This window comes from Sordaria macrospora, chromosome 3, assembly GCF_033870435.1.
Source record: "Sordaria macrospora chromosome 3, complete sequence".
NCBI classification, from domain to species: Eukaryota; Fungi; Ascomycota; class Sordariomycetes; order Sordariales; family Sordariaceae; genus Sordaria; species Sordaria macrospora.
In genome coordinates, this window is record NC_089373.1 from 806,771 (window position 1) to 828,259 (window position 21,489).

Genomic DNA, 21,489 nt, shown 5'->3' on the forward strand with positions numbered 1-21,489 from the left:
TGCCACCCCTTGGCAGGATGTCTTGGCAGCGCACACTTTTCTCCACTTTGGCAGTTTGCTTATCTTATCGATTGGAGCAGCCGCTGGAAAAATATTTCGAAGTAGACTTTGGCAGCACAGCGCCTCCCGTCGCCCTCCAACACCGCCCCCGCAGCCGGTCCCTATCCTTCAAGACCGTCCTCATCCTTCATTGTCTTGCACTTCCAGTCCGAGATTTCTCACTAGCAAGTGCTTGACATCTATACCCAAAATGACGTGGAAGGACATTGCCCCTGTGCCTACGTAAGTAAACATATTGGTTGTTGGATTGTATTGTCGTTGTTGTTGACATCGCTAACTCTCTTCTACAGGGCACAGGAATTTATCGACATCATCCTCTCGTAAGTCGAGATCGACAGCCCCCTCCCACGACGATGCGAAATCTTCGATCTCGAGTCAGATGGTTTGGATAGTGTGGTGCTGGATATTAACCGTTCAACAGGAGGACACAGCGTCGTTTGCCGACTCAGAGTATGTATAATCCGGACAAACACGTTGACTCATGGACATTGTCGCTAACCTCTTCCTCGAACAGTTCGTGCCGGTTTCAAGAGTATGTCGTCTCCGACCCGATACCTTACATGAGAACTCGAACAGACCATTAACTCGCGACACCGAACAGTTAGCAGAATTAGAGCCTTCTACACCCGTAAGGTCAAGTTCACACAGGAAACATGCAGCGAAAAGTTCGGCGCCATCGTCTCGAGCTTCCCTATGCTCACCGACCAGCATCCTTTCCACCGCGATTTGATGAACATTCTCTACGGTAGGGATCCCCCGCTCCTCTTCGCCAGGCGGTTTCAACCGCGGATCGGAAACCGCCCGGTCTTGTCGGGAATGATGGCTGACAAGAGGATGGATAGATGCCGACCATTTCAAGGTTGCCCTCGGCCAGGTCTCGACCGCCAAGCACTTGATCGAGACCATCTCTCGTGATTACGTCCGTCTCCTCAAGTACTCGCAATCTTTGTACCAGTGCAAGCAGTTGAAGAGAGCCGCCCTCGGTCGTATGGCCACCCTCATCAAGCGTCTGAAAGACCCTCTCGCCTACCTCGACCAGGTCCGCCAGCATTTGGCCCGTTTGCCCGATATCAACCCTACCACCCGTACCCTCCTCGTGGCCGGCTTCCCCAACGTCGGCAAGTCCTCGTTCGTGCGCTCCGTCACCCGCGCTGATACCCCGGTCGAGCCTTATGCTTTCACCACCAAGAGCTTGTTCGTCGGCCATCTCGACTACAAGTACCTCCGTTACCAGGTCATCGATACCCCTGGTATTCTCGACCACCCTCTCGAGGAGATGAACACCATTGAAATGCAGTCCGTTACTGCCCTCGCCCATCTTAGAGCCGCCGTCATGTTCTTCATCGATATTTCCGAGCAGTGCGGTTACTCACTCAAGGCCCAGTGCAACTTGTTCAGATCGATCAAGCCCCTTTTCGAGAACAAGATGGTCTACATTGTCCTGAACAAGATGGATATCAAGACCGTTGAGGAGCTTGACCAGGAATCCCAGGACGATCTTATGGACCTTACCAAGTCCGGCAACATTCAGCTTTTGCGCGCCTCTTGCGCTACCCAGGACGGTGTCCAAGAAGTCAAGAACGTCGTTTGCGAGGCCCTCCTCGTTGAGCGTGTCAACCAGAAGTACAAGGCCGGTACCAGCAGCAATGGTACCATGGGCTCTCGTCTTACCGAGGTCATGTCCCGTATCCACGTCGCCCAGCCTGCCGATGGTGTTCTCCGCGAGACCTTCATTCCCGAGGGTGTCAAGGGCCTCAAGAAGTACGACAAGGCCGACCCCGAGAGGAAGCTTTTGGCCAGGGATATCGAGGAGCAGAACGGCGGTGCTGGTGTCTTCAACGTCGATCTCAGGGAGAACTGGCTCTTGGCCAACCCCGAGTGGAAGTACGACAAGATCCCCGAGGTCAGTAACTTCTGCATCCCAAATCGCACGAAAATTTCTTTACTAACTTTTCATGTCTCAAACAGCTTGTCGACGGCAAGAACGTCTACGATTTCATCGATCCCGATATCGAGGCCAAGCTGGCCGCTCTCGAAGAGGAGGAGGAGCGTCTCGAGAAGGAGGGCTTCTACAAGTCGGACTCGGACCTCGGCGACGAGTCGGAGGAGGAGATCCTGCAGAAGGCCGAGTACATCCGCGAGAAGCACAAGCTCATCCGCAACGAGGCCAAGATGAAGAAGTCGCTCAAGAACCGCGCCATAATCCCCAGGAAAATGCAGAAGAAGTCGTTCGCCCAGCTCGAGGACCACATCGACCAGCTCGGCGTCGACACCGAGGAGATCAACCTTCGTGGACGTGCCCAGGTTCGCGAGCCCACTCGCGGCCGCTCGATGGCTCGCAGCCGCAACGCCACCGAGGACCCCGATGCCATGGATGTGGATACCCCCAAGAGCGCCGCCGAGCGTCTTCGCTCTCAGTCTCGCCCGGCCCAGCGTGGCCAGGGTGCGACGGACAGGCGCAACGACGGTGTTACTGGTGGTGTGGGTATGGATGGCGAGACGGCTCGTTCCAAGGTCGAGAGGGTGGCCAAGCTCGGCCAGCGCAAGATGAACAGGATGGCCAGAGCCGGCGAGGCCGACAGGCATATTGGTGCTACTATGCCCAAGCATTTGGTGAGTTTTCCCATTACTGCCAACCTTTCCCTTACATCTACTTCATATGCTAACCAACATGTGCACTACAGTTCTCTGGCAAGCGTACGGTCGGCAAGACACAGCGTCGTTAATTGGATCCATATGTTTGGTCGTGTCATGTCGTGTCTTGGGGTGTCTCGTCTCGTCTCATCTTTTGGCGGTTGTGTTCTCTACTGTCTTTCTGGGGAAATGATTCCATATATCTGCGTCATCTTTGGTTCTTTTTCATGTTTATAACGTAGACTACTACCATCTCGAGGCGTTCTTGGGCAAAATGGGAAAAAAAGGATGTCAACAATTACATACATACTACGTACATACGTGTTCTGATAGCAGATGTGGACTGTAACCTGTGTGTATCTGCATTCGTCGGCAATGCTAAGGTTGGGACGAAATCTGCTCTTCTATCTAAGCCTGACTTCTTGAATCTCTAAGGGATTGAATGACCGATAAGAACAACGAACGGTCATCCGAACCACTTCCCTCTTGCCGCTCTTCATTCCCTATTGCCTCCTTAGGTTGTTCTTCGGTGGAAGTGGACTGTAGCTTCTGTCTTTCGTGTTGCCCGTTTTTACCAGCTAGGATATCTCTTCATCACTCATGCCAGTATGTTTTGTTGCAATACCTTGAGCTTGTGGAAATTTGAATTTCGGCCATGGCACATTGATTTCAAATTAGACCGTTCTCACCTCATTTTGACACGATGTTCACAAGATCTGAACTCAGGGGCTGCCTAGAGCTTATCCACATCCCAAATAACCCACGGTGTCAACATCACTGTACACAACAGGGGCAGCTTCAACTTTTGATTACATGTGAGATTATCTTATTTGTCGTTCTACTTTCTTTTTCAACCTCCGAAGTTCGCATTGGCAGATTGCCATTTCCTCACTACAAAATTTCAAATCCATGGAATCATCTGAATTGCAATAGCTGGCCACGATGAGTGCAAACGTGAACGTGAATGTGAAAGAACCATTTGAAATTATGTATTGTTGTAGTATACCCTATCCATCTTGTGGCCTGTAGTAGTAGTCATTCCTCCCATCCATCCTGAATTCCCAGTTGTTCCCAGTTAAGCTAAAGTTAAAATTTACTCCTGCGACATCTGGATACCCTCCCTAAGACCCTCAACAACAAGCTCCTCACCCGCGCACCTGCGGTAAATGTCCTTGACGTCCTCTGTCGAGGTCTCGAAGTGGCTGGTGGCGTCGTAGCTCTTGGAGATGAAGATGTTGTCGTTGCGGCCGTCCTCGAGGGGCTCGTAGAGAGGAATGGGGGGACCCTGTTTTGGCGAATTATTAGCATTGTGATTGCCTGGTTTTGAGGGGAAGAAAAAACATACCATGAACTGCTCCTCGATCTTGCCGAGGCGCTCGATACCAGGGGCGAGCTCGAGGTGGTGGTTCGCAGAGGTCTCGGCAATGGTCGAGACGATGGCAATCCAGTAGCCCTTGGGGCAGACGTTGTGCGCGGAGGAGACGCAAGCGATGTAGATATCTAGACAAATCGTTTAGTATGTTGCTTTCGATGTTCACTTTCAACATGCAAAGGCGCAAACTTACCGTTCTTGCGGCCAACCTGCGACTGGGGAATGATCAACTGGCACGAGTCGGCATCGTTGGTGCTAGCAAGCGGGTGCTTGAGGATGCAGATGGCGCGGAGGACGTGGCCGACAACCTTGACCTTGTCGGGGAAGTAGCTGGGGTCGCCGAGGATCATCTTGGCACGGGTCTCGAACTTCATCTCGGGCTCGACACCAGTCATGGTGGCCTTGATGCCGACAGCCTTGCCGTTCTCGTACACGAGCTCGTCGACGTTGGTGTTGAGCATGTAAGTACCGCCGTAGATGGCGGAGAGACGGGCGAAACCCTGAGGAAGCTCGCCGAGGCCGTAGAGAGGGTAGATGTATGGGGATTTGCCGTAGCGGGCGACGGACTGGCCGTAGAGGCGGATGCGCTCGATGGTCTCAGGGGCGGCGCCAGGGGTATCGAGGTAGTTGTCGTTGAGGTAGAGGGCCATGGCGTGGCCGACGAAGTCCTTGGTGCCGGTCTCGAGGCTGAACTTGTCAAAGACCTCCTTCATGGTGCAGGTGTTCATGTCGAGGCCTGAACGCGCCCATAGTTAGCGCGTCTGAACGGATAAGACAGCAAGTGTTGTCTTTGGCCAAACTTACCCTTGTGTGTGGCCGAGTTCTTGGGGTCGAACTCGCCAACCCACTCGATGAAGCTCTTCATGCGGCGCTTCTCGAAGATGCCCATAAGGGGCGAGCGCAACGCCTCGGCGGCATCTGAGGGGACCTTGGCGATGGTGGCCTTGGAGCCAGTACCCTGTTGTACGTAGCTGCCGGCAACCTGCTTGAACTCGAGGTAACGGGTGACGTCGGTGGAAACGAGAATGTTGGTGAGCTCGCCAGAGGACATGAGGAACTTGGGAACAAGGTCGATGTTCCAGTCGTTGGGGCGACCGTATTGCTTCCAAGGCTCGGTGCCCGCGGCATAGTTGCCATACTTCTTGAAGAGCGTCTCGAGGTTAACGGACGCCGCCTCACTGCGCAAACAGCCGTGTTAGCTTGTCTGTGTTCTTCGTCATGGTTCGATAGGGGGCTGAATGGGGGGAAGTACGAACCCGCCGTAGTGGTCGTTGCGGTCGATATGGAGGACCTTCTTTCCCTTGACACTGAGAACACCCGAAAGGATACACTCGGTCAAGCCAGTGCCCAGCACAATGACATCGTACTCCTTGGCGATCTCGTCGGCCATGGTTGTGGTGTTGATAGTATTAGTTGTTTGTTTTGTAATGTCGGTCTGCAAGCTACAAGCAACAAGCTACAGGTAGGTAGCTTGTTTGGATTAGAGGGGGGTGGTGGGGTTGGTGAGAGTAGGTATGGTAGATGGATGGTATATGGCAAGCAGGACAAACACACGGAGAATGGAAGAAACAGAAAACAAGAAGAATGGGACGGGAGGAACGAAGTCGAAGGCGGATCACTTAGTACTAAATGGGGAGGAGTCGCCTGCTGTGGATTGATTGTAGCCAGAGACCTGGGAGATAATAGATGACGGGCGGGACGGGGACTGGAACCTCGTCGCTCGTAGACTGGTGGGACAACTGACAGGAGGCGGCGTCGGTCACGTTCGCCCCGGACACTGGACTACGACCAGGCACTGACACTCCAGTCGAGACAAGGGACTACGTTGATGGACTCAGGGCTGGGGGCCGCACTGGGCTGCCACTGCACGCTGCATCGCTGGCACCGCCTGCACCGCCTGCCAAACAGCAGCTTCGACCTGTTGCAAGTACGGTGTGCAGGTGCAGGTAGCTGTCAGGCATGGGTCCAGGTTTCCGTCTTGTCCATCCACATTGATCATAATCGTTGCCTGTCAACGAACCTCAACCATTCAAAGCCATTAAAAGGCAACATCTACACAAGACAACTCTGATGAAAGTAGGGGGCATGTCCAATGCATGGCTCCTAGGTAGGCGGTCACCTAGGCGGTCTCTCCTAGCCCAGGCTTGCTGTCAGCCAGTGGTGGTAGCGGATGGCTCCTGGATCGTCACCGTCGTGGTAAGTGGGGGGAGTCTTAGAATGAGGGGCGGGAACGGGACCCCGCTTTGAGCTTCTTTGAGCTAGACCGGAGCCAAGGAGACGGTCGGTAATGACCCCCTAATGTCCCTTGGTGGGACTTTATCTGTCTCGCTATGATTTGATGTCCAGGCCCAAGACAACAACCAGAGACAGCACATTGAAGACCATTCATTTGACGGATGAAAGATCCCTGGCTTTGCTTCATCTTTCCATGGTCCCGCAGTGATAATTGAATTCGCCAAATACCTATATATATCCGATATACCACTCTCTCCATTTTGTTTCCGAAAATTGGACATTGAGACGAGCTTGTCTCGTCTAACCTGCCACTGACCCTGTCATTGCCCTTCCTCATGACCTCTCCATGGTCTCGCCTGTTGCAGGTTGGCGCCGATGATGATCTCCCCAGCTACGATGGAAATCTAGACAGATCCTAAGCGAGATGTTGGTATACAGAGAGATTCACGCACCCCGGATCTCGGCTGTTCAGTTCAGCCCATCACTATTCACCAGGGGACGGACCAGGGGACCGCCTGATATCCATTAGACACCCCATAGGTATCCCATGAACCCCATGGGGCTTCTTTTTCTCGTTGGCTTCCTTTATGAAAAAAACTCCCAGGCCACATGTCCCTTTCCCTCTTTTGGAACGTGGCCTGTCCGGTTGAATTTGGGCTGTTGTACAGTGAACACATATGATGCTCGTTACACTATCGATACAGGTTGGTTGCAATGTGTGGTGGTTTGTTTTTGGAAACGGGGTATTTCGTGACTGTTTCCCCCTCGTCCTCTTACTGCAGGGGCAGCTTCACGACCGACCGTCCGTATACTTCATGGTCTTCCTTCTCCGAACCGCTTCCTCGCTCATACCCTGGGAGCTTCGGCCTGGGACTTCGCTGATGGTATTGTGAAAATGTCGGCTTGTGTGGTAGTAGTTTGCGCCTCGCTGGTGGCCTCGGTGGCCTCGGTAGGCTCCGTCGTCTCTTCCGCCTCCAGGAATGAGCTAGGCTTGTAGGGCCTCTCGGGGTCGGACAGGTCGATCTCCGGGTCCTGCTCGGCCAACTTCACCGCATCCTCCCAAGCATAGAAGCGCTCGGTGAGCACATGCTTGATTCCGCGCATCGTTTGCTTGACCTAGAAAGTTGAAGAAAAGAGAACCATTGTCAGTTTCTCTGCTGCTGTAAAACACGCCCATTAAACGGGCTTTCCTTCCTTCCTTCCTTCCTGATCAGCCATCCACCTACATAACGATCACGCTCGTTGGCCTCGGCCATACCGAAACCCAACTCGCTCTTCGTGCGTTCCCAGTTCGCCGTCGCAATGCGGTTGCGCTCTTTGACGCACACCCACCACAGCTTGTGCAGGTCGTCCCACGACTTCTTGCGCAGCTCGGAAACGGTCCAGGCGCGGCCGTGCTTGGCGTGCTCGATGGGCGCCATGGCGACGGTCTCACGGTCGTAGAAGAAGTCCCAGAGGCCGTGGTTCTCGTCGACTTGGATCGGGGGCAGCTCGTCGCGGGGAACGGGCTCGGGGAGAGGTTCGTCGGAGACAGAGAGCTTCCAGCGCGTGCCAGACTTGTGCAGCGCAGACTCGCCACGCTTTTTGGAGTTGTCGCGGGTCACGCGGGCGGTCGGGTATTTGTGGCGCTTGAGGAGGGCGGCGGAGGTCGAAAGCGCTCTGACCGGGACGGCGACGGCGACCTTGGGTGCTGCTGCGGCCGAGCGGCAGGTCTGCATAATGGCGCCCATGGAGGGCCGGAGGGCGGCTGGTGAGGCCATGGCGGAACGGTTGTGGTGTGGTGGGTGGTGGTGGTGGTTGGTTGGTGAAAGTGTGAGTGAATCCCAACCCGATGCCCGCTACTCCGTATGCACCGTCGTCCGAGTCGCAGTGGGTTGTCAATCTAGGCGCGCGGTGCGGACTGCGGACTGCGGTGCGGCTCCGGGACGGCAGCAACTCGCTCCACGGCCTCTGGCAACCGCAAAATTTAGGTGGGTCCGAGCTTGGTCCCCGTTCGTGCCGCACACGGAATCCTCATTGGTCTTAATCGATCAGTCCGGACGACGAATTGCCGGATGAATTGGCGGCAAACACGGTAGCAGCCGCTAACAGTCTACACTAGTACACACAAGGTTAAAGTTGAATATAACTTCACGTCCAATTACTTCCTGGCCAATCATATGGCTATGTGCTGTTTACTTAAAGTTTACTTGACGATATTCCTACCAATGACAACTTTCATCGAACGACACAAGGTCAACACCGTCTCTTTATCCCGAGGTCGTTGACTTCCAAATCTCACAAGTCCGTCAGGTCTTTCTGATTTCAATCGCTGAGCAGCGGAAGTTGCCATTCTCTTGGTAGACATCATGGTTTTCCAGTGAGTGCTTCGTGATTCCGATCCCAGTCACTGACACTCCTTGCCCGCCGGCTGCCTGTTCACCACTTACACCATTCACATGTTCTGTTCATCGCACCCTATTCAATTTTACTTCCGAATCTTTCATGACATGACATTCAGCCAAATACCTCCATTCTTTTGCCGCGGCCTGGGAACCTCCCGAATCTAACAAAACACAGAACCTACCGCAACCTCTCTCCACGCGCCCGCCTCGGCGTCGGTATCGCCTTCACCCTCTGGGGTCTCATCGGCCTCAAGCTGTCTGACAAGGCCGAAGAAAAGCTCGGCTATACTCCCACTGAAGAGGACCGCAAGGCGCTGGAGAGGTACAAGCCTCGGATTATCGAGGTCGAGAAGGAGATCGAGAAGGTCATTGGCAGCGAGAAGTGAGATCTGTTAGCGGAGGGTGAAGTCGGAGTGATGGGGATGTGATGGTGATGGTAATGCAGATATGAAGAGGGGCAGATCTCTCGATGCCACCACCGGGACCTGATGATGGGTAATTTCTTCCTTAAATCTTGGACTTCGAACGGAGAAGGCTGATGAAGTGGGAGGACGGTATCGAACGAGCCTGGATGGATAAATGGATGGGTAACAGGACAAATCATCCTCCGTCCAGCGAAAGACCGAAGGCTAGAACATTCAATGAACGGAAGACGAAGCGCGTAGCCAGTTGAGCAATTGGGCATGGGTCGTCCATGGCAACAACAGCGCCGCAAACAGCAACAGAAGCAACAACAACAACAGAAACAGAAACAGAACAGCACCAGCACCTGTCACAGTCAGGGAAAACAAGAGCAAGCCATTATAACGATTCGAGACACCGCCTGCCCCTTTATACCGCATAGACTTCTGTATAAACTCTTGATATGATACAGTAGACTAAGTGGCTATGCTATGTATGTACAGCCAGCTCAGCCCAATCCTGTGAACCATGAAAAACCGACATTACCTCTACAGCAGTCACACATTCCAGTTCAAGTATCCCTCTTCTACGCTCATTTGGTTATATGTTCTGGAGATGGTTCAGTCTCGGACAGCAGAGAACCGACAAACCTTTCCCGGTCTTCAAGCCCGTTATGTTTATTAGCGAACCGAGTGTTTCTTCACTTGAGAAGCTGTCACCGTTGTTCGCATCGTGATGAATCGACATTTCACCCATCCAAGATACACAACCGCCACCCCTTCACACAGCTGCTCTGCTTTCGGTGACCGTGACTTATTTCTTTACAATGACACGACGGCGTCCTCCCGTTCCCGGGCCTGTTAAACGAAACAAACCAACTTCAACCAAACCGCCGCGAACTACTCGCATTTTTTGTATCTTTTTATCTTTGAGCGGTAACTGAAAGCCGACTTGAAACCTATAGTACAGACCGAAACGCTCGAGAAGAGCTGACCTTCAGATACTCGAGGTTTTACGTGATCATGAGATACCCCGTAATCATGGTCGTGAAGCTCATCATGTTCTACCAACCTTGCTTAGGCTTCTAGCAAGGTTGGTAAACCTGGACGGGCAGAATTTAGATCAATATCTCTGCTCCCAGAATGATCATGAAGATCAAGGACTACAAAGTACCTCTGATTCACAATTGGAACACGTCATCGAGAAATTTATCCCCGTCGTTACTAGATTCAAGGCAGGTGGAGGTAGAGGAAGATTATCCTCGTTCCTTCCTTCCTTCCTTCCTTCCTTCCTTCGTTCCTTCCTTCGTTCCTTCGTTCCTTCCTTCGTTCCTTCCTTCCGTTTTGGTTAAACCCCCACCACGCTTTAGTGAAAATTTAAGTACGTATCTAATCATTTCTTCCTTGACCGTGGCTGCGGTTGAGGTTGACTGAACCACAGTTAACGGTTCTATTCTTCCCAAACTCGCTTCAGCTGTACCTAAGTAGTTAAGGTATTGCCCGCGTATCTCAGGCTGCTCTCAAGATTCTGATAGTCTAGAACCGTGTGAGGAAGAAGTGAAGAAAAGGATGGGATGGAAGACAAGATTTTCTTTGGCTCCTTCCATCTGATCTTGTCTGGGGCTGATCTGGGCCCGGGTTGATCCGTCCCCGCCGTCCACATCTCTGGATTTGTCGGTGGGGCTCAGCCAGTCGGTTTATTTATGCTTAAGTGGATTACATATGGTACTCCGCTAGAAGGGGAGGTTGGGGGTACCGGGGATAAGTGTATGGATGGGATAAAATACCTCAATAATCAAGGCAAATGTGTTGACGGCTGGGTCGCTGCTTTCTACCCTGTGTTGCCTATGTTGTGAGTTGATGCCACTGAGGCGTCGTACAGTGAAGGGCACATTGTTATAAGCAAACCTTGTGGTTTCAAAAAGGTTCAGAGAATATGTTCACAGTCACTGTCATTGCTTCTTCAAAGTTTGCTTGCATCAACGCTTCACTTCCATTCTCAACCTTGCACTACTAAACCTACCTACCGTCTAACTCTATCTATAGACTTAGACAATTTCCCTCAACCAGCACATCCACTGAACAACCTATGATGGTACATTCAACACCCCCATCCCTTCACCCTTTCCTCCCAATATTCCTTTTCCCTTATTCACTCCCTGCCTTTTCTTCCCTTTTGCCCCCTTCTACCTGCCTTCCCCCTTCTACCCTTGCTCCTTTCCCCCATTCCCTTTTTTTGTATACCACTTCCCTTGAACCAACCCCAAAGACACCGACCGGGTGACCGTGACTATGTAGACCGAAAGACCGAAAGACCGAAGACCGTTCATCAAGCAATGCCATCTGTTCATCGTGTACTTGACAGAGGCCATTGAATGATGTTGAAAAATGGAACGATGACGACGCCAAAAACGATGCGTTTTGATGAGAGTGAGAGGACGTAGGTGTGTCAAACCGAGTACCCCTTCAAATGCCGTTTTCCCCTTCCACCCTTGGGAATCCAGTTCCCCTTGCTTTACCAGCCCTCCCCTCCTGTTGTTCCGTTTTTCTCTTTTTCCCCAAATTCTTCTTTTGTCTTTTGTCCTGCCCTGTCCTGTGCCTGTGCCTGTGCCTGTGCCTGTGCCTGTGCCTGTGCCTTGTCTATAACTTGCCATTTGCCATTTTGTTGTGCCTGCCATTGTGGGTGGTGGGAGATTTGCCTTGTCTTCTCTTCTCTTCTAAAATGCAAAGCCGTAAAAGAAAGAAAAAAATGCGTAAAACAGAAAAACAGAAATCTATCACTTCGTTTCGCAAACACAATGCAGCACAACGCAAAGGTCCGACCAGATCCGACCTCGAAACCCCGTTGAGCCCCCGGTGCTCATGGTTGATGCAACAAACAGTTAGAAAGCCAAATAGCCAGAACTATGTCAAAACGAATGTAAAAAGTGAGAAAACAACCCGAAAAAATGATGACGCCATTGATGCAGAAGTGCTCGCTGTCCGATCGATGTTGGAGAACGTATTTTGGTGCATGAACGAACGTCAGTTGCCGTCCCCCCATCTGTCTCTCTCTTTCTCTCTCATTTTGGTCCCTTCATAACTGACCGCATGCTCGGAAGCGGAAGCGGTGGGTGATATCTGACGGCTCAACTCGCCTCCTCTCTCGTAACTTGTCAGTTGTCCGAAGTGTTGCATCGTACCCAGTGAATGAACCCGAACTTCTGCGGGATGCCTCGGGTAATGTTGCCAACCAATCGCTTATCCTCCCTCTTGAAAATGGATAATTGTCGTACCCTGATCCTCCATTGGTCGTAACCGTCACCAATTCTTGTGAACTTGATGTATCGATCAACTCATGGCTTTTTGCGTTCTTCGCTGAGGCCTTGTTTGGAAATGACAAGAAGCGCTCAGTGTTGGATCAGGATGATGCCGTCGTGTGATTGGTTTCCGCATTGCCCAAGTCAGCCCAAACAAGTCGGGACAACACCCTAAAAAGCTGCTCCGACCAGTCGATCGACCAAGAACCTGTGTCGTGCTCGGCATCCTTCGCGTATGAGAAGGTGCTGACTCCCTTCTGCTGCTCATCCAGATTCCATCCATTTGTCAACCGCGGAATCGGTCCCATCTCAAAGTAAGGCAGGATACCCGCGGTATTTTCAGTCGCGTGTTTTTGAGATCAAGGGCAACCGGGATCCGGAAGCATCGAACTGAGAGTCAATGCCGGAACAGCGCCAGGAACCAAGGGACCGGAAACGTCAAATATGATGCGAAGTCGTTGGGTTGATCGATCCAGTTCATCCAGAAAAGCAGGTAATGATATTTTGGCCACACAATCGAGTCCATGGATTTGATACACAAGAGGCGGTCCCGGGATGTTTTGTATTCACTTCATTTTTTTTTGTCTTCTCTTCATGCCAGAGGCTTGTACATATACCGAACAGGTATATCATATCGCTGTGCCTCTCAAACTCCAGTCTGGTCCTCCCACTCACAACACGCTTAGGTCCGCAAGGCCAGGCTCGTCAACTTTCCGCGACTCAACGAGACGTGTAGAAAGAGTCTAAGCAACACCTCAGGGACCTTACCCATCAGGGCTCCAAACCACCATCGATCTCGAGACCTGACGAGTATTAGCCTGTAGGGCTGCGGTGAGAAGCACAAGGCTAATCAGCACACGCCGTAACAACGCTAACGTATGACATCCAATACGCAAAACGTGAGGATTCATGGGGACTGGCTTGTAATGCGAGCAACGCTCGCGGATATTATCGGACCCGAAAACACAGCCTTATAATGCTAGTCGATCGGATTTCATGGCGTTGTCGGAGGGATCTGGCCAGGTCTAAATGATTTTGTTGATTTTGGTATTTTTTGTTGATGAGGCTATTGGCTAGCCAGTTCACTCCGACATCGGGGACGAGGGGCGGAATCGATTGTCGTCAGATACTCCTACCGCTCGAATTCTTCGCTTTTAACCGGCGATTCCTAAGCACGGGTTTGATTGCGTTCGGGACCTGAACCACACCATTAGATCAGAACACATATTATGTAGGACGAAATTTGAAATGGGTATGAGGTTGCGCACCATTCTGGAACATCTGGGACCAATCGGTACCGCCCGATCCACCAAACATTTGCATGCCATTCTGCTGCTGGGGCATGCTGTAGTTGGCAAGCTGGGGGTTGATGTTGGCGGTCATGTTGTTGTTAACTTCCTGACCGTTATAAGTCTGGTCGAAGCTGCCTCCGCGAGTGGTTCCACCCATAGCGGAACCAGTCATGCTTCTCCGGTCACGATTCTGATCATCAATTCTATTGATGCTGCTGGATCTCGACAGTTGATCCTGGTTGTTGCCCATGTTGTTCATGCTATCGGAGGTGGGGATGAGACCAAAAGGGTGGACCATGCCGTCAGCGGTCATGTTGCCCATACCGTTCATGTGGTTCAGATCGCCACCCTCACCCATAGCCTTTTGCTGGGCCTGCGCGTTCTTCTTCACGTGGGCCTGGGGATGCGACAGATGGCTGGCTCCAGTGGGGTTACCGCGACGAACGGAGCACTTGATGAAATGGCGCTTCAGAATATCACTTCTCGAGAAGGTATCACGGCACAAGACACACATATAAGGGCGGTCGCCGGTGTCTGCTCAACTCTGTCAGAATGCTGAACCCTCAATGACTAGGAAAGAAGAAGGGCTCGGGGGATGAACTTACGGCGGAGTAGATGCCTCTTGAGGTGCTTGGCATGGAGGTAGGTTTTTGTGCAGTGCGGGCAAGGGAACTTGCCATCGGCATCCTTCTGGGGAATCTGGTTCTTCGCAGACGCGCTGCCGGCAGCGGGAGCAGCGGGCTTTCCCGGCGCGCTAGGGAGAATCCCACGGCGTCCCTGGGAGCCAACCACGTGGGTGGGTTGATCGCCCTCGGGAAGCATTGACGCCTGAGCGGCGATGAGTGGACTTTGGCCGTAGGGGGAGTTCATACCGGGCTGCATGACTCCACCAGCCGGCATCGGGCGGAGCACCGGGGGTACACGGCCGTTAGCCGGGGACGGGGCCGGGGCAATGGGCTGGGGATGCGAGGCGGCGGTGGTGGACTGGGGCATCATGGCCGAAGATGTCGCGTAGGACTGCTGGGGATACGGGTTGCTGCCCATCATGGGATAGCCAGCACCGCGGCCAGCGCCGTTGGGGGGAGGGGGAGGATAGCTGGCCATGTTGCTAGTGGAAGCAGGCGTGTTGGGGGTTGCAGTTCTCGGGGTGTGAGGGTAGCTGCCGTAGGAAGGAGGTTGCTGCATGACCGTGTTGCTGGGCTGGAGAGGAGGCAGTGTCTGCGGGGGGGCAGGCGCGGTGGGTTGTTGTTGCTGCTGTTGCTGCTGTTGCTGCTGGAGCTGGTGCGGAGAAATGGCTGAGGGCGAAGGGTTGTATGAAGCTGCCGACGTGTTTATGACATTCGTCGAGTAGTGCGGCAAACCTTCCATAATCCGTCTCGAAAATTACCGTGAAGTAGCGAGCACAGAAAAAACCATCCGGCAACGGGGGCGCGAATAGGGTTCTTTTCTGGCGACTCTTTGTCTCGGACTTGGATCTTCAGCGGAAGGCGCGTTGGCTGGAGAGACTCCTGAAGACCAATGGCTCGGAATTGGGTAGCAAGGCAAAGAAAAAGACCTGCGTTGCGCTTGTTTGCCCGACGATGCACTCGAGCCCGTTGTCGGTAAAAGTCTGACAGTACGGGATGGTCGACAGTAATGCGACGACGCTACAACGTTGTTTTTGGTGGTGCGACGGGCCGCTGGGGGAGAAATCGTGTGCGGCGGTGGGAGATGAAGCTGCGATCCAGTATCGTGGTTAATGCCGGCGACGAACTTGTTGGAGGAGTATACACACGTAGAGGTGGAGAATGCCCTAAGCCTGAACTTTGGGTTGAGGCTCAAAAGGAAAAAAGATTGGTAGGTGGAGAGAAAAAATGGGCGGAGGACAGAAGTGGAGCCTTCGCGTTTTGTAGGTGCCGTTGCCTTTTTGTATTTTGGAAGGAGGCCAGCGTCACTCTGAGTGAGGTACAAAGTACGAAAAATGTGCTAGGCCCTGCCTGTGCGCTGGTGAAGCTGCGAAGAGGAGAATCGGATGAGTGGATAGGGTGGGTCTTACGTTACCGGCTAGCTCCAATCACGTAGCGCAATTGAGGTACGTACCTTTGCCGGGGGTTCAAGAAAATCCAACGACGATATTTTCATACACCCTCCCCCTCCAGATTGGACTGATAGACAGGAAATAAAATGTCTGCGCATCCAGTCGGTGACCTGTAGTGTAAATATCCACACGTCTCCGATGTATAAAAGTTGTGAACTTGCTGCTGCTGCTTCCTCATTGCTATTTGTCTATATTTACGCCACTTGCTTTTTGGTTCCGAAGGTTTCTCGAACGGCCTAGTGCTGCTGGTGCTCGTTCAGGTTCGAACTTCGAAGGACGATTTAAAATGTCACAGACCGCAGAAACATGAAGGGCGAAAGCCAGGTGGTTGAAACGAACACAAAGCGGACATTGAAGGGAACCGTCGGAGAGCGAGCACGGAGAGCAGGGGTTCCTTCATTTCGGGCACGCGCGGACCAAAAGGACAACAGAGCCGGAGAGAGAGAGAGAAATGAGGTTGCCAGTCACTTTGCATTCTCCTTCAACAACACTGGCGATATGAAGTAGAAGTTGGGTGTTTTCATGGTGCATTGTGACTTTGCACCGGCTTGTTTGAGGGTTCTATTCCCGAGAGCAGAAGCGGGAATTGCCGGGTCTGGTGCAAGGCTGTACAACAGCATGCAATGAATGGCATCCAACACCGGACTGTTTTCATCTGGTCTACCACGGAACGGCTTGAGCCTGCAAATCCTGAAGGGTGAAGAGGGTATCAAAATAGTTTAAGCTGTCATCATCTTGGTTCTCGGGACTCGAACATGATGTGTTGAGTCTCTGGACTTCTTAGTTACTGTTCCTACGACAACAGGAAGTCAAGGTTAGGTTACGTGAGATGGTCAGCCTCTGGAAGTCTGAACAAATCGCACACGCGGTTTTGAGTCGCGGTGTTTTCAACTTTCCCGATTCCAGTTGCGGCGGTCTGATAGCTCAGTTCACCAAAAATTCTAGTAACCACCGATAAAGAGACAATTTGGTTGCTGGCAGAGTGTGTATTTATTTGGCGTCTCAATTCTTTATGATCTCTTTCGTTCTCATCATCATTGGAGAGATCACCGAGTTGACAGCTGCTGATACACAGCATTTTTCGTATACATGACCGTGACGGTGAACCTCGACAGAAAGAATCTGACAAAGTGACCTCATGGATGCACAGTGTAAGACTGCGGTTAGATTGTGGGAGTTTCTCTTTCGAACAAGTACTTTTCTGTACCCAGGCTATTTTAGCGTAGCTTTCGCATCGCATTGGACTTTGCGGTACTTCTGAAACGACCCCTTGGACCAATGTAAAGTTACGAAAGTTACATACCAGGCGAAGTTACGAGCTATGTTGATTACGCCCCTGACTTTCTCCGACATTATGGCTCAAATGTGAAGTCTTTTTTTTTTTTTTTTTTTTTTTTTTTTTTTTTCATATTCTTTTACCAAGGTGTTGCTCTGCGAAGATGGATTATCAGTTGTGGCGGCAACTTGCAATTTCTCTCCTTCGATTGCGGTCGAGGCTTACGCAAGCCATCCAAGCCTTTTCTTAGTAATAGCTTCACAGTGTTCTATCTTGGTCTGGAAGCGGGAAGTGTACAATTTGTTATACGAAGAGGTCGAAATCTTGTGGCGCCCATTGTTTCGATTCGAGATGGTATTGTCTCGTCTACAAACGCGAGTTATTACCGTCCGACATAGGCAGTGGTGGCAGACATTGGTGCAATCCGGGCTGCCACAGCCGGTAGCGCTTTTGTGTTCAAGTGATGCGCTCATCACTGCCTTCCCTAAAAGTAACCATTGTGATTGTTCTCAAGCAAAGAAGAACCAGCGAGGAAGATCATCGACAACGTTTCAATCAGCGAAGAAGTCGCTGAAATGCCAGCTAGGGGAGGTCCGGCGTGCCGAGCCCGCCAGAGTGTCCGAGATCTGCATATATCGTGACGCTCTGCTCTAGCAACTTAGGCTTCCAGTTGCCAAACGATGTCCACGTGCCTCCATGATGAGCTCAGCCTGTAGCTGACTAACGACGTACGATTTTGAAAGAGTGTGAACGATGCCTGGGACTTCCAATTGTTGCCGTTTGTACTCGGCTAACGTTCCTATAGCAATTCCTCTGGTTTGCCCCAGGTTCCAAGAGTCTTCAGGCGTCAAGTGTGTTAAACCTTCAGCTCACAGCAAGTAAATGAGATGATTGGAGTCTCAAAACCGTCTAACAAGTGTCCCGCTCGTACGGAGCAGATACTACTATGTATATGTAGTAAGCTACTGTGTAGTGTCGTGTTTGCGCCGATCCGTGGACTTGTAAACAGGAGCGCATAGAGACATAGCAGATTATCCTGAACTGGCTCATAGCACCGGAGGAAGGTTGGCAAAGATAATGCGGGCACCATGATAGTCAGTTACGGTAAATAACCCCAAAGGACTCCAGCATTGTGGTACTGGAGAGGAGGGGTGTAACATTGTATAGAGCTAGCAACCAACTCGTCGAAGCGGAACAGAAGAGAATGAAGGAAAACCGCGCATTACCATCCTCAGTAGCGCTTGCGCCTCTCCCGACAGCAGATCCATGTTTGGTTGGAATTTGGCAGCATGATCCCCGACGCAATGGACGTCCATTCCTCCAGGAGATCTCGACGACGGCGAAGACGGCGACAAGCAGAAACAACTTGATTTGCTGGCCAACGAGGCTACTTGGCGTCGACGTTAGTCAACATCACGTCTTGGGGCCTACAGGGACCAGGCCTCCTGCGACAAAGCCAGGCCGGCACTTGGTAGGTAGACACTTGTTGATTCTCAGGTTGCTGACTTTAGCCTGCTGCACTTGGACAGAGCCCAGAAGTCCCTGAAGGCAATGATGCCCGGTTCATGGTCAGTATCAGGTTGCAGTGGTGAAAAGACTTTGGTAACTCGCTCATAGAGTGGCAATTGAAGTTGTCTTTGTTGGCTGACTGTTTGATATCTTTCATTACTGCTCTTGTTCGTCAAGTCTGAGCAAGGGGAACGAATAGAGAGTGCAGAACTTGCGGTGAGGGCCCGGTTCTCCCACTCGTCCGTTCCTCTCCTCAAGGCACCGTTTGTACGAGGAAAGAAGTCTTTGAAGTGTACCGAGATCTCTATAGTGTAGTTCGCGACTCGGGTCTTGGTAACCTTTGAATACACTGACTCCCTCGACTGCACACCGACAATATAACTTGGCGGAGCGAGAAAAGAGCTTGAGCTAGTTACTAGCAACCAAAACGCCGCTGCTGCATTTTGGCATCTTCGGAAGTTTTCAGTGAACCCTACCATAGTCCCTGGTTCAGCCAATTACTGGAGAAATTAGCACTGCCCCAGCTCTGGTCCAAATATCTCGTGCTGTGTCCTTCACGAAGCTGTGGCTTTGGATAACCATGGCGAGAGCTCAAATGGCACAAATGAGCAACGTTGTCTTCGGCGACGGGAACGCTGTAACACAACTCGATGCTGTTGCAAGTTAAGAGATGAGACCGCATCTGTCGGATGGGTCGAACTTTTTCTGGCAGATTAGTGGGATGATGTGCAGCATCGGCGAGTCAAGAGTCGAACGAAACAAGCCTGAAGAGAGAGGCCTATCCTTGTCTTTTCCTTGATCCTTGTCTTCTGTCGAACGGTGAGGGGGGTTTGCTTGTACAGGCTAGCACTGTGGGTGGACGTACCGTCCGTACCGTTCCATCGTCGACGATGAATGACGACGACGCAGACAAGGGACTGATGGCCGAAGGACACCATGGGTGATTTCGAGTAATTTCAACCAAAATTACCATGAGATTCCGTACAGTCTTCGCTTGCCTGTCATCGCAATGAATTTCGACATTTCGTAACCGACGGACGCAAGAAAAGGGGGCTTGATAGGTAGCGGTTGACTGCTACCTTGGGCACTGAGGAGGGAACATTGTTTACCCTATCGCTCACCACCTCACCGTCGACAATACCAATAGCTCCAATACTACCGCTGCGTAGGGGCTTGGCTCGTTGGGTTTCAGGCTTTCTTGCATTGCTGCAAGATCTCATCAGCCAGATCTCTGGTTGCTGCGACACTGTCACGATGCGGCGGCGCGTTAGCCGCAACCGCAACCCGCACGCGTATCCGCGTTGGAGGCACCGTTGGAGCACCACAGGGCCCAATCCCCCCCCCCCCAAAGGACCCCTCGAGGACCCTCAGCACTGTCGCGTGCTGGCCAGCATCATTTGTCGTTGGGGGGGGATCTGGAGGAATGCGATGCGAGCCGCTGATGGTGTCGGACTGGTGTCTCGAGTCTCACCAGTGGCGTCGCTGGAATGGCGGCAGCCCCCTCCCAGTGTGTCGAAACGGTGTGTGTGCCTGTGGAGAGCTGGGCAGCAGGGCAGATCCGAGAACTGAAGTGAGGCTCTGGGAGGGTCCTGATCGCGAACCCACTCCTGCGGGTTCTGTGCAACATATAGAAAATTGGAGATATGAGGGGCATTCTGGGGCATCTTCCACTTCTAGAAGCCGGCTGAATCCCCCACAGAGGTTAAAAGTGATTGCCGGAGCTGGTTGCTGGAGTATCGAAATCGAAAAAGCAACGACGGGAGCAACATCCATCGCCAAAAATGCAGCATTGTCGACAACACTCGATTGCCTTTCGAAAATTCCCTCTCCCGCTTCTGGATTTCGTGCGCCAATGTCACAGTCAAGTCCTGCCTGCCGTGGCATTCGCGACAGCCGTTACAAAGAGCATGCCACGTCGCTACATAGGAGACGAGTCAGGCTCATTCATGACTGCACTGCTACAGTGCTTGGGCCACAGGTCGTGAACTGTCTCTGCGGTAGCGTCAGTCCATCACCACATGCGACTAGAACTAAAGTACCTATGCGATGGTATCGTACCGAAATACGCGCCTTTCATCGCGAAACCTTATGCAGAGCTTGTCGGCGACGACGACCTTGACGAGCGAAGCTGCCCGAAGGTATCGAGCTTTGAGGTGTCGTTGAAAAGATTTCCCCACCTGCCCGCCAGCCTCGCGAAGGACCAACCTCCATCCTGTTGGTCGCTTGCCGGGGAGATATCTGGATGCACGGCTACCTTATCAATCACCTGCTGCAATTGGGGGGTGTCCAAAATTGGATGCTTACCACTGGCCGTACATAATCCTCCCACGGCTTCCGAACGACCAACTCTCTATCAGCCGGTCGGAACGGGAGAATATGACATTCCAAACCAGATTCTTGTGTGGTCACATTACTGCGTGAGATGTGTCGTCTTTGGCGTTCTGAATCGAGCGAGAGACTATCCAGAGATGTACAAAAGGCGGCAGGCGGGTGTATTCGGGGTTCGCTTCGTTCAAATCACCTTCACAACCTCCCACACCTTTTCCATCATCATGTACCGGGATGTACTGCCAGTCCCCTGTCTCGAATGTAGGCAGGTGGCGTTCTTGGATGCAACACTGTGTCATGATGAACCCTCGACACACTCAACTCCAACCACCTGGAAACGGGGGATGGAATGTAACTAGGACGGTTCGACCCCCAAACAAGCGAGAGCTGGCATTGACGACGACGGATGCCCTTTCCTCTCCAGGAAATTAGATTGCACCTAGGGAAAGAGCGTTCAACGCTCAACGTGAGCAACTCCCACATCGGGCCGGTATGTCCCCTACACTGCCTTCCTTACAATTCCCATTTGCCAGGTACCGCGGAAAGCGACACCATGGCTGGATGGCTGTTGCTTGCCGGCTGCCGGCACAATATCCCCGTGACGCCTGCTGCAGTGCCTCTT

The 21,489-nt window shown here is 52.2% G+C and overlaps 5 protein-coding genes across 5 annotated transcripts; 2 read left to right on the plus strand and 3 right to left on the minus strand.

The window, feature by feature from the left end:
• Positions 1–140: 140 nt before the first annotated feature.
• On the plus strand, positions 141–2,987 carry SMAC4_01700 (uncharacterized protein). The gene is made up of 8 exons (XM_066089632.1): positions 141–282; positions 351–380; positions 482–510; positions 575–592; positions 662–805; positions 903–1,963; positions 2,029–2,673; positions 2,745–2,987. The coding sequence occupies exons 1-8, from the start codon at positions 251–253 to the stop codon at positions 2,784–2,786; spliced, it is 2,001 nt and encodes a 666-aa protein (XP_065946395.1). The 5' UTR covers positions 141–250; the 3' UTR covers positions 2,787–2,987.
• A 667-nt stretch (positions 2,988–3,654) lies between these two features.
• SMAC4_01701 (uncharacterized protein) lies at positions 3,655–5,775 on the minus strand. The gene is made up of 5 exons (XM_066089633.1): positions 5,323–5,775; positions 4,871–5,244; positions 4,260–4,802; positions 4,040–4,194; positions 3,655–3,979 (listed from the first exon to the last, which is right to left on the minus strand). Exons 1-5 carry the CDS (start codon positions 5,454–5,456, stop codon positions 3,788–3,790), a joined length of 1,398 nt encoding a protein of 465 aa, XP_065946396.1. The 5' UTR covers positions 5,457–5,775; the 3' UTR covers positions 3,655–3,787.
• A 1,164-nt stretch (positions 5,776–6,939) lies between these two features.
• Positions 6,940–8,215, minus strand: SMAC4_01702 (mitochondrial 54S ribosomal protein uL29m). Its single transcript, XM_003348631.2, has 2 exons — positions 7,528–8,215; positions 6,940–7,417 (listed from the first exon to the last, which is right to left on the minus strand). Exons 1-2 carry the CDS (start codon positions 8,059–8,061, stop codon positions 7,148–7,150), a joined length of 804 nt encoding a protein of 267 aa, XP_003348679.1. The 5' UTR covers positions 8,062–8,215; the 3' UTR covers positions 6,940–7,147.
• Positions 8,216–8,418: 203 nt separating this feature from the next.
• Positions 8,419–9,600, plus strand: SMAC4_01703 (uncharacterized protein). Its single transcript, XM_003348632.2, has 2 exons — positions 8,419–8,660; positions 8,861–9,600. Exons 1-2 carry the CDS (start codon positions 8,650–8,652, stop codon positions 9,069–9,071), a joined length of 222 nt encoding a protein of 73 aa, XP_003348680.1. The 5' UTR covers positions 8,419–8,649; the 3' UTR covers positions 9,072–9,600.
• A 3,869-nt stretch (positions 9,601–13,469) lies between these two features.
• Positions 13,470–15,537, minus strand: SMAC4_01704 (uncharacterized protein). The gene is made up of 3 exons (XM_003348633.2): positions 14,283–15,537; positions 13,654–14,211; positions 13,470–13,582 (listed from the first exon to the last, which is right to left on the minus strand). Exons 1-3 carry the CDS (start codon positions 15,043–15,045, stop codon positions 13,554–13,556), a joined length of 1,350 nt encoding a protein of 449 aa, XP_003348681.2. The 5' UTR covers positions 15,046–15,537; the 3' UTR covers positions 13,470–13,553.
• Between the last annotated feature and the right edge of the window lie 5,952 nt (positions 15,538–21,489).

What these genes read in the sequence shown, in the direction of transcription:
- SMAC4_01700 (XM_066089632.1), top strand. Translation starts at nt 251, where the DNA reads ATGACGTGGAAGGACATTGCCCCTGTGCCTAC. An exon ending in TTTATCGACATCATCCTCTC is followed by an intron (nt 381 to 481) that starts GTAAGTCGAGAT and finishes ACCGTTCAACAG; the next exon opens with GAGGACACAGCGTCGTTTGC. An exon ending in AGTACGACAAGATCCCCGAG is followed by an intron (nt 1,964 to 2,028) that starts GTCAGTAACTTC and finishes TGTCTCAAACAG; the next exon opens with CTTGTCGACGGCAAGAACGT.
- SMAC4_01701 (XM_066089633.1), bottom strand. Translation starts at nt 5,456, where the DNA reads ATGGCCGACGAGATCGCCAAGGAGTACGATGTCATTGTGCTGGGCACT. An exon ending in GAACTCGGCCACACACAAGG is followed by an intron (nt 4,803 to 4,870) that starts GTAAGTTTGGCC and finishes GGGCGCGTTCAG; the next exon opens with GCCTCGACATGAACACCTGC. An exon ending in GCAGGTTGGCCGCAAGAACG is followed by an intron (nt 4,195 to 4,259) that starts GTAAGTTTGCGC and finishes CGATTTGTCTAG; the next exon opens with ATATCTACATCGCTTGCGTC.
- SMAC4_01702 (XM_003348631.2), bottom strand. Translation starts at nt 8,061, where the DNA reads ATGGCCTCACCAGCCGCCCTCCGGCCCTCCATGGGCGCCATTATGCAG. An exon ending in CCAACGAGCGTGATCGTTAT is followed by an intron (nt 7,418 to 7,527) that starts GTAGGTGGATGG and finishes TCAACTTTCTAG; the next exon opens with GTCAAGCAAACGATGCGCGG.
- SMAC4_01704 (XM_003348633.2), bottom strand. Translation starts at nt 15,045, where the DNA reads ATGGAAGGTTTGCCGCACTACTCGACGAATGTCATAAACACGTCGGCA. An exon ending in CAAGAGGCATCTACTCCGCC is followed by an intron (nt 14,212 to 14,282) that starts GTAAGTTCATCC and finishes AGAGTTGAGCAG; the next exon opens with ACACCGGCGACCGCCCTTAT. An exon ending in GTCCCAGATGTTCCAGAATG is followed by an intron (nt 13,583 to 13,653) that starts GTGCGCAACCTC and finishes GGTGTGGTTCAG; the next exon opens with GTCCCGAACGCAATCAAACC.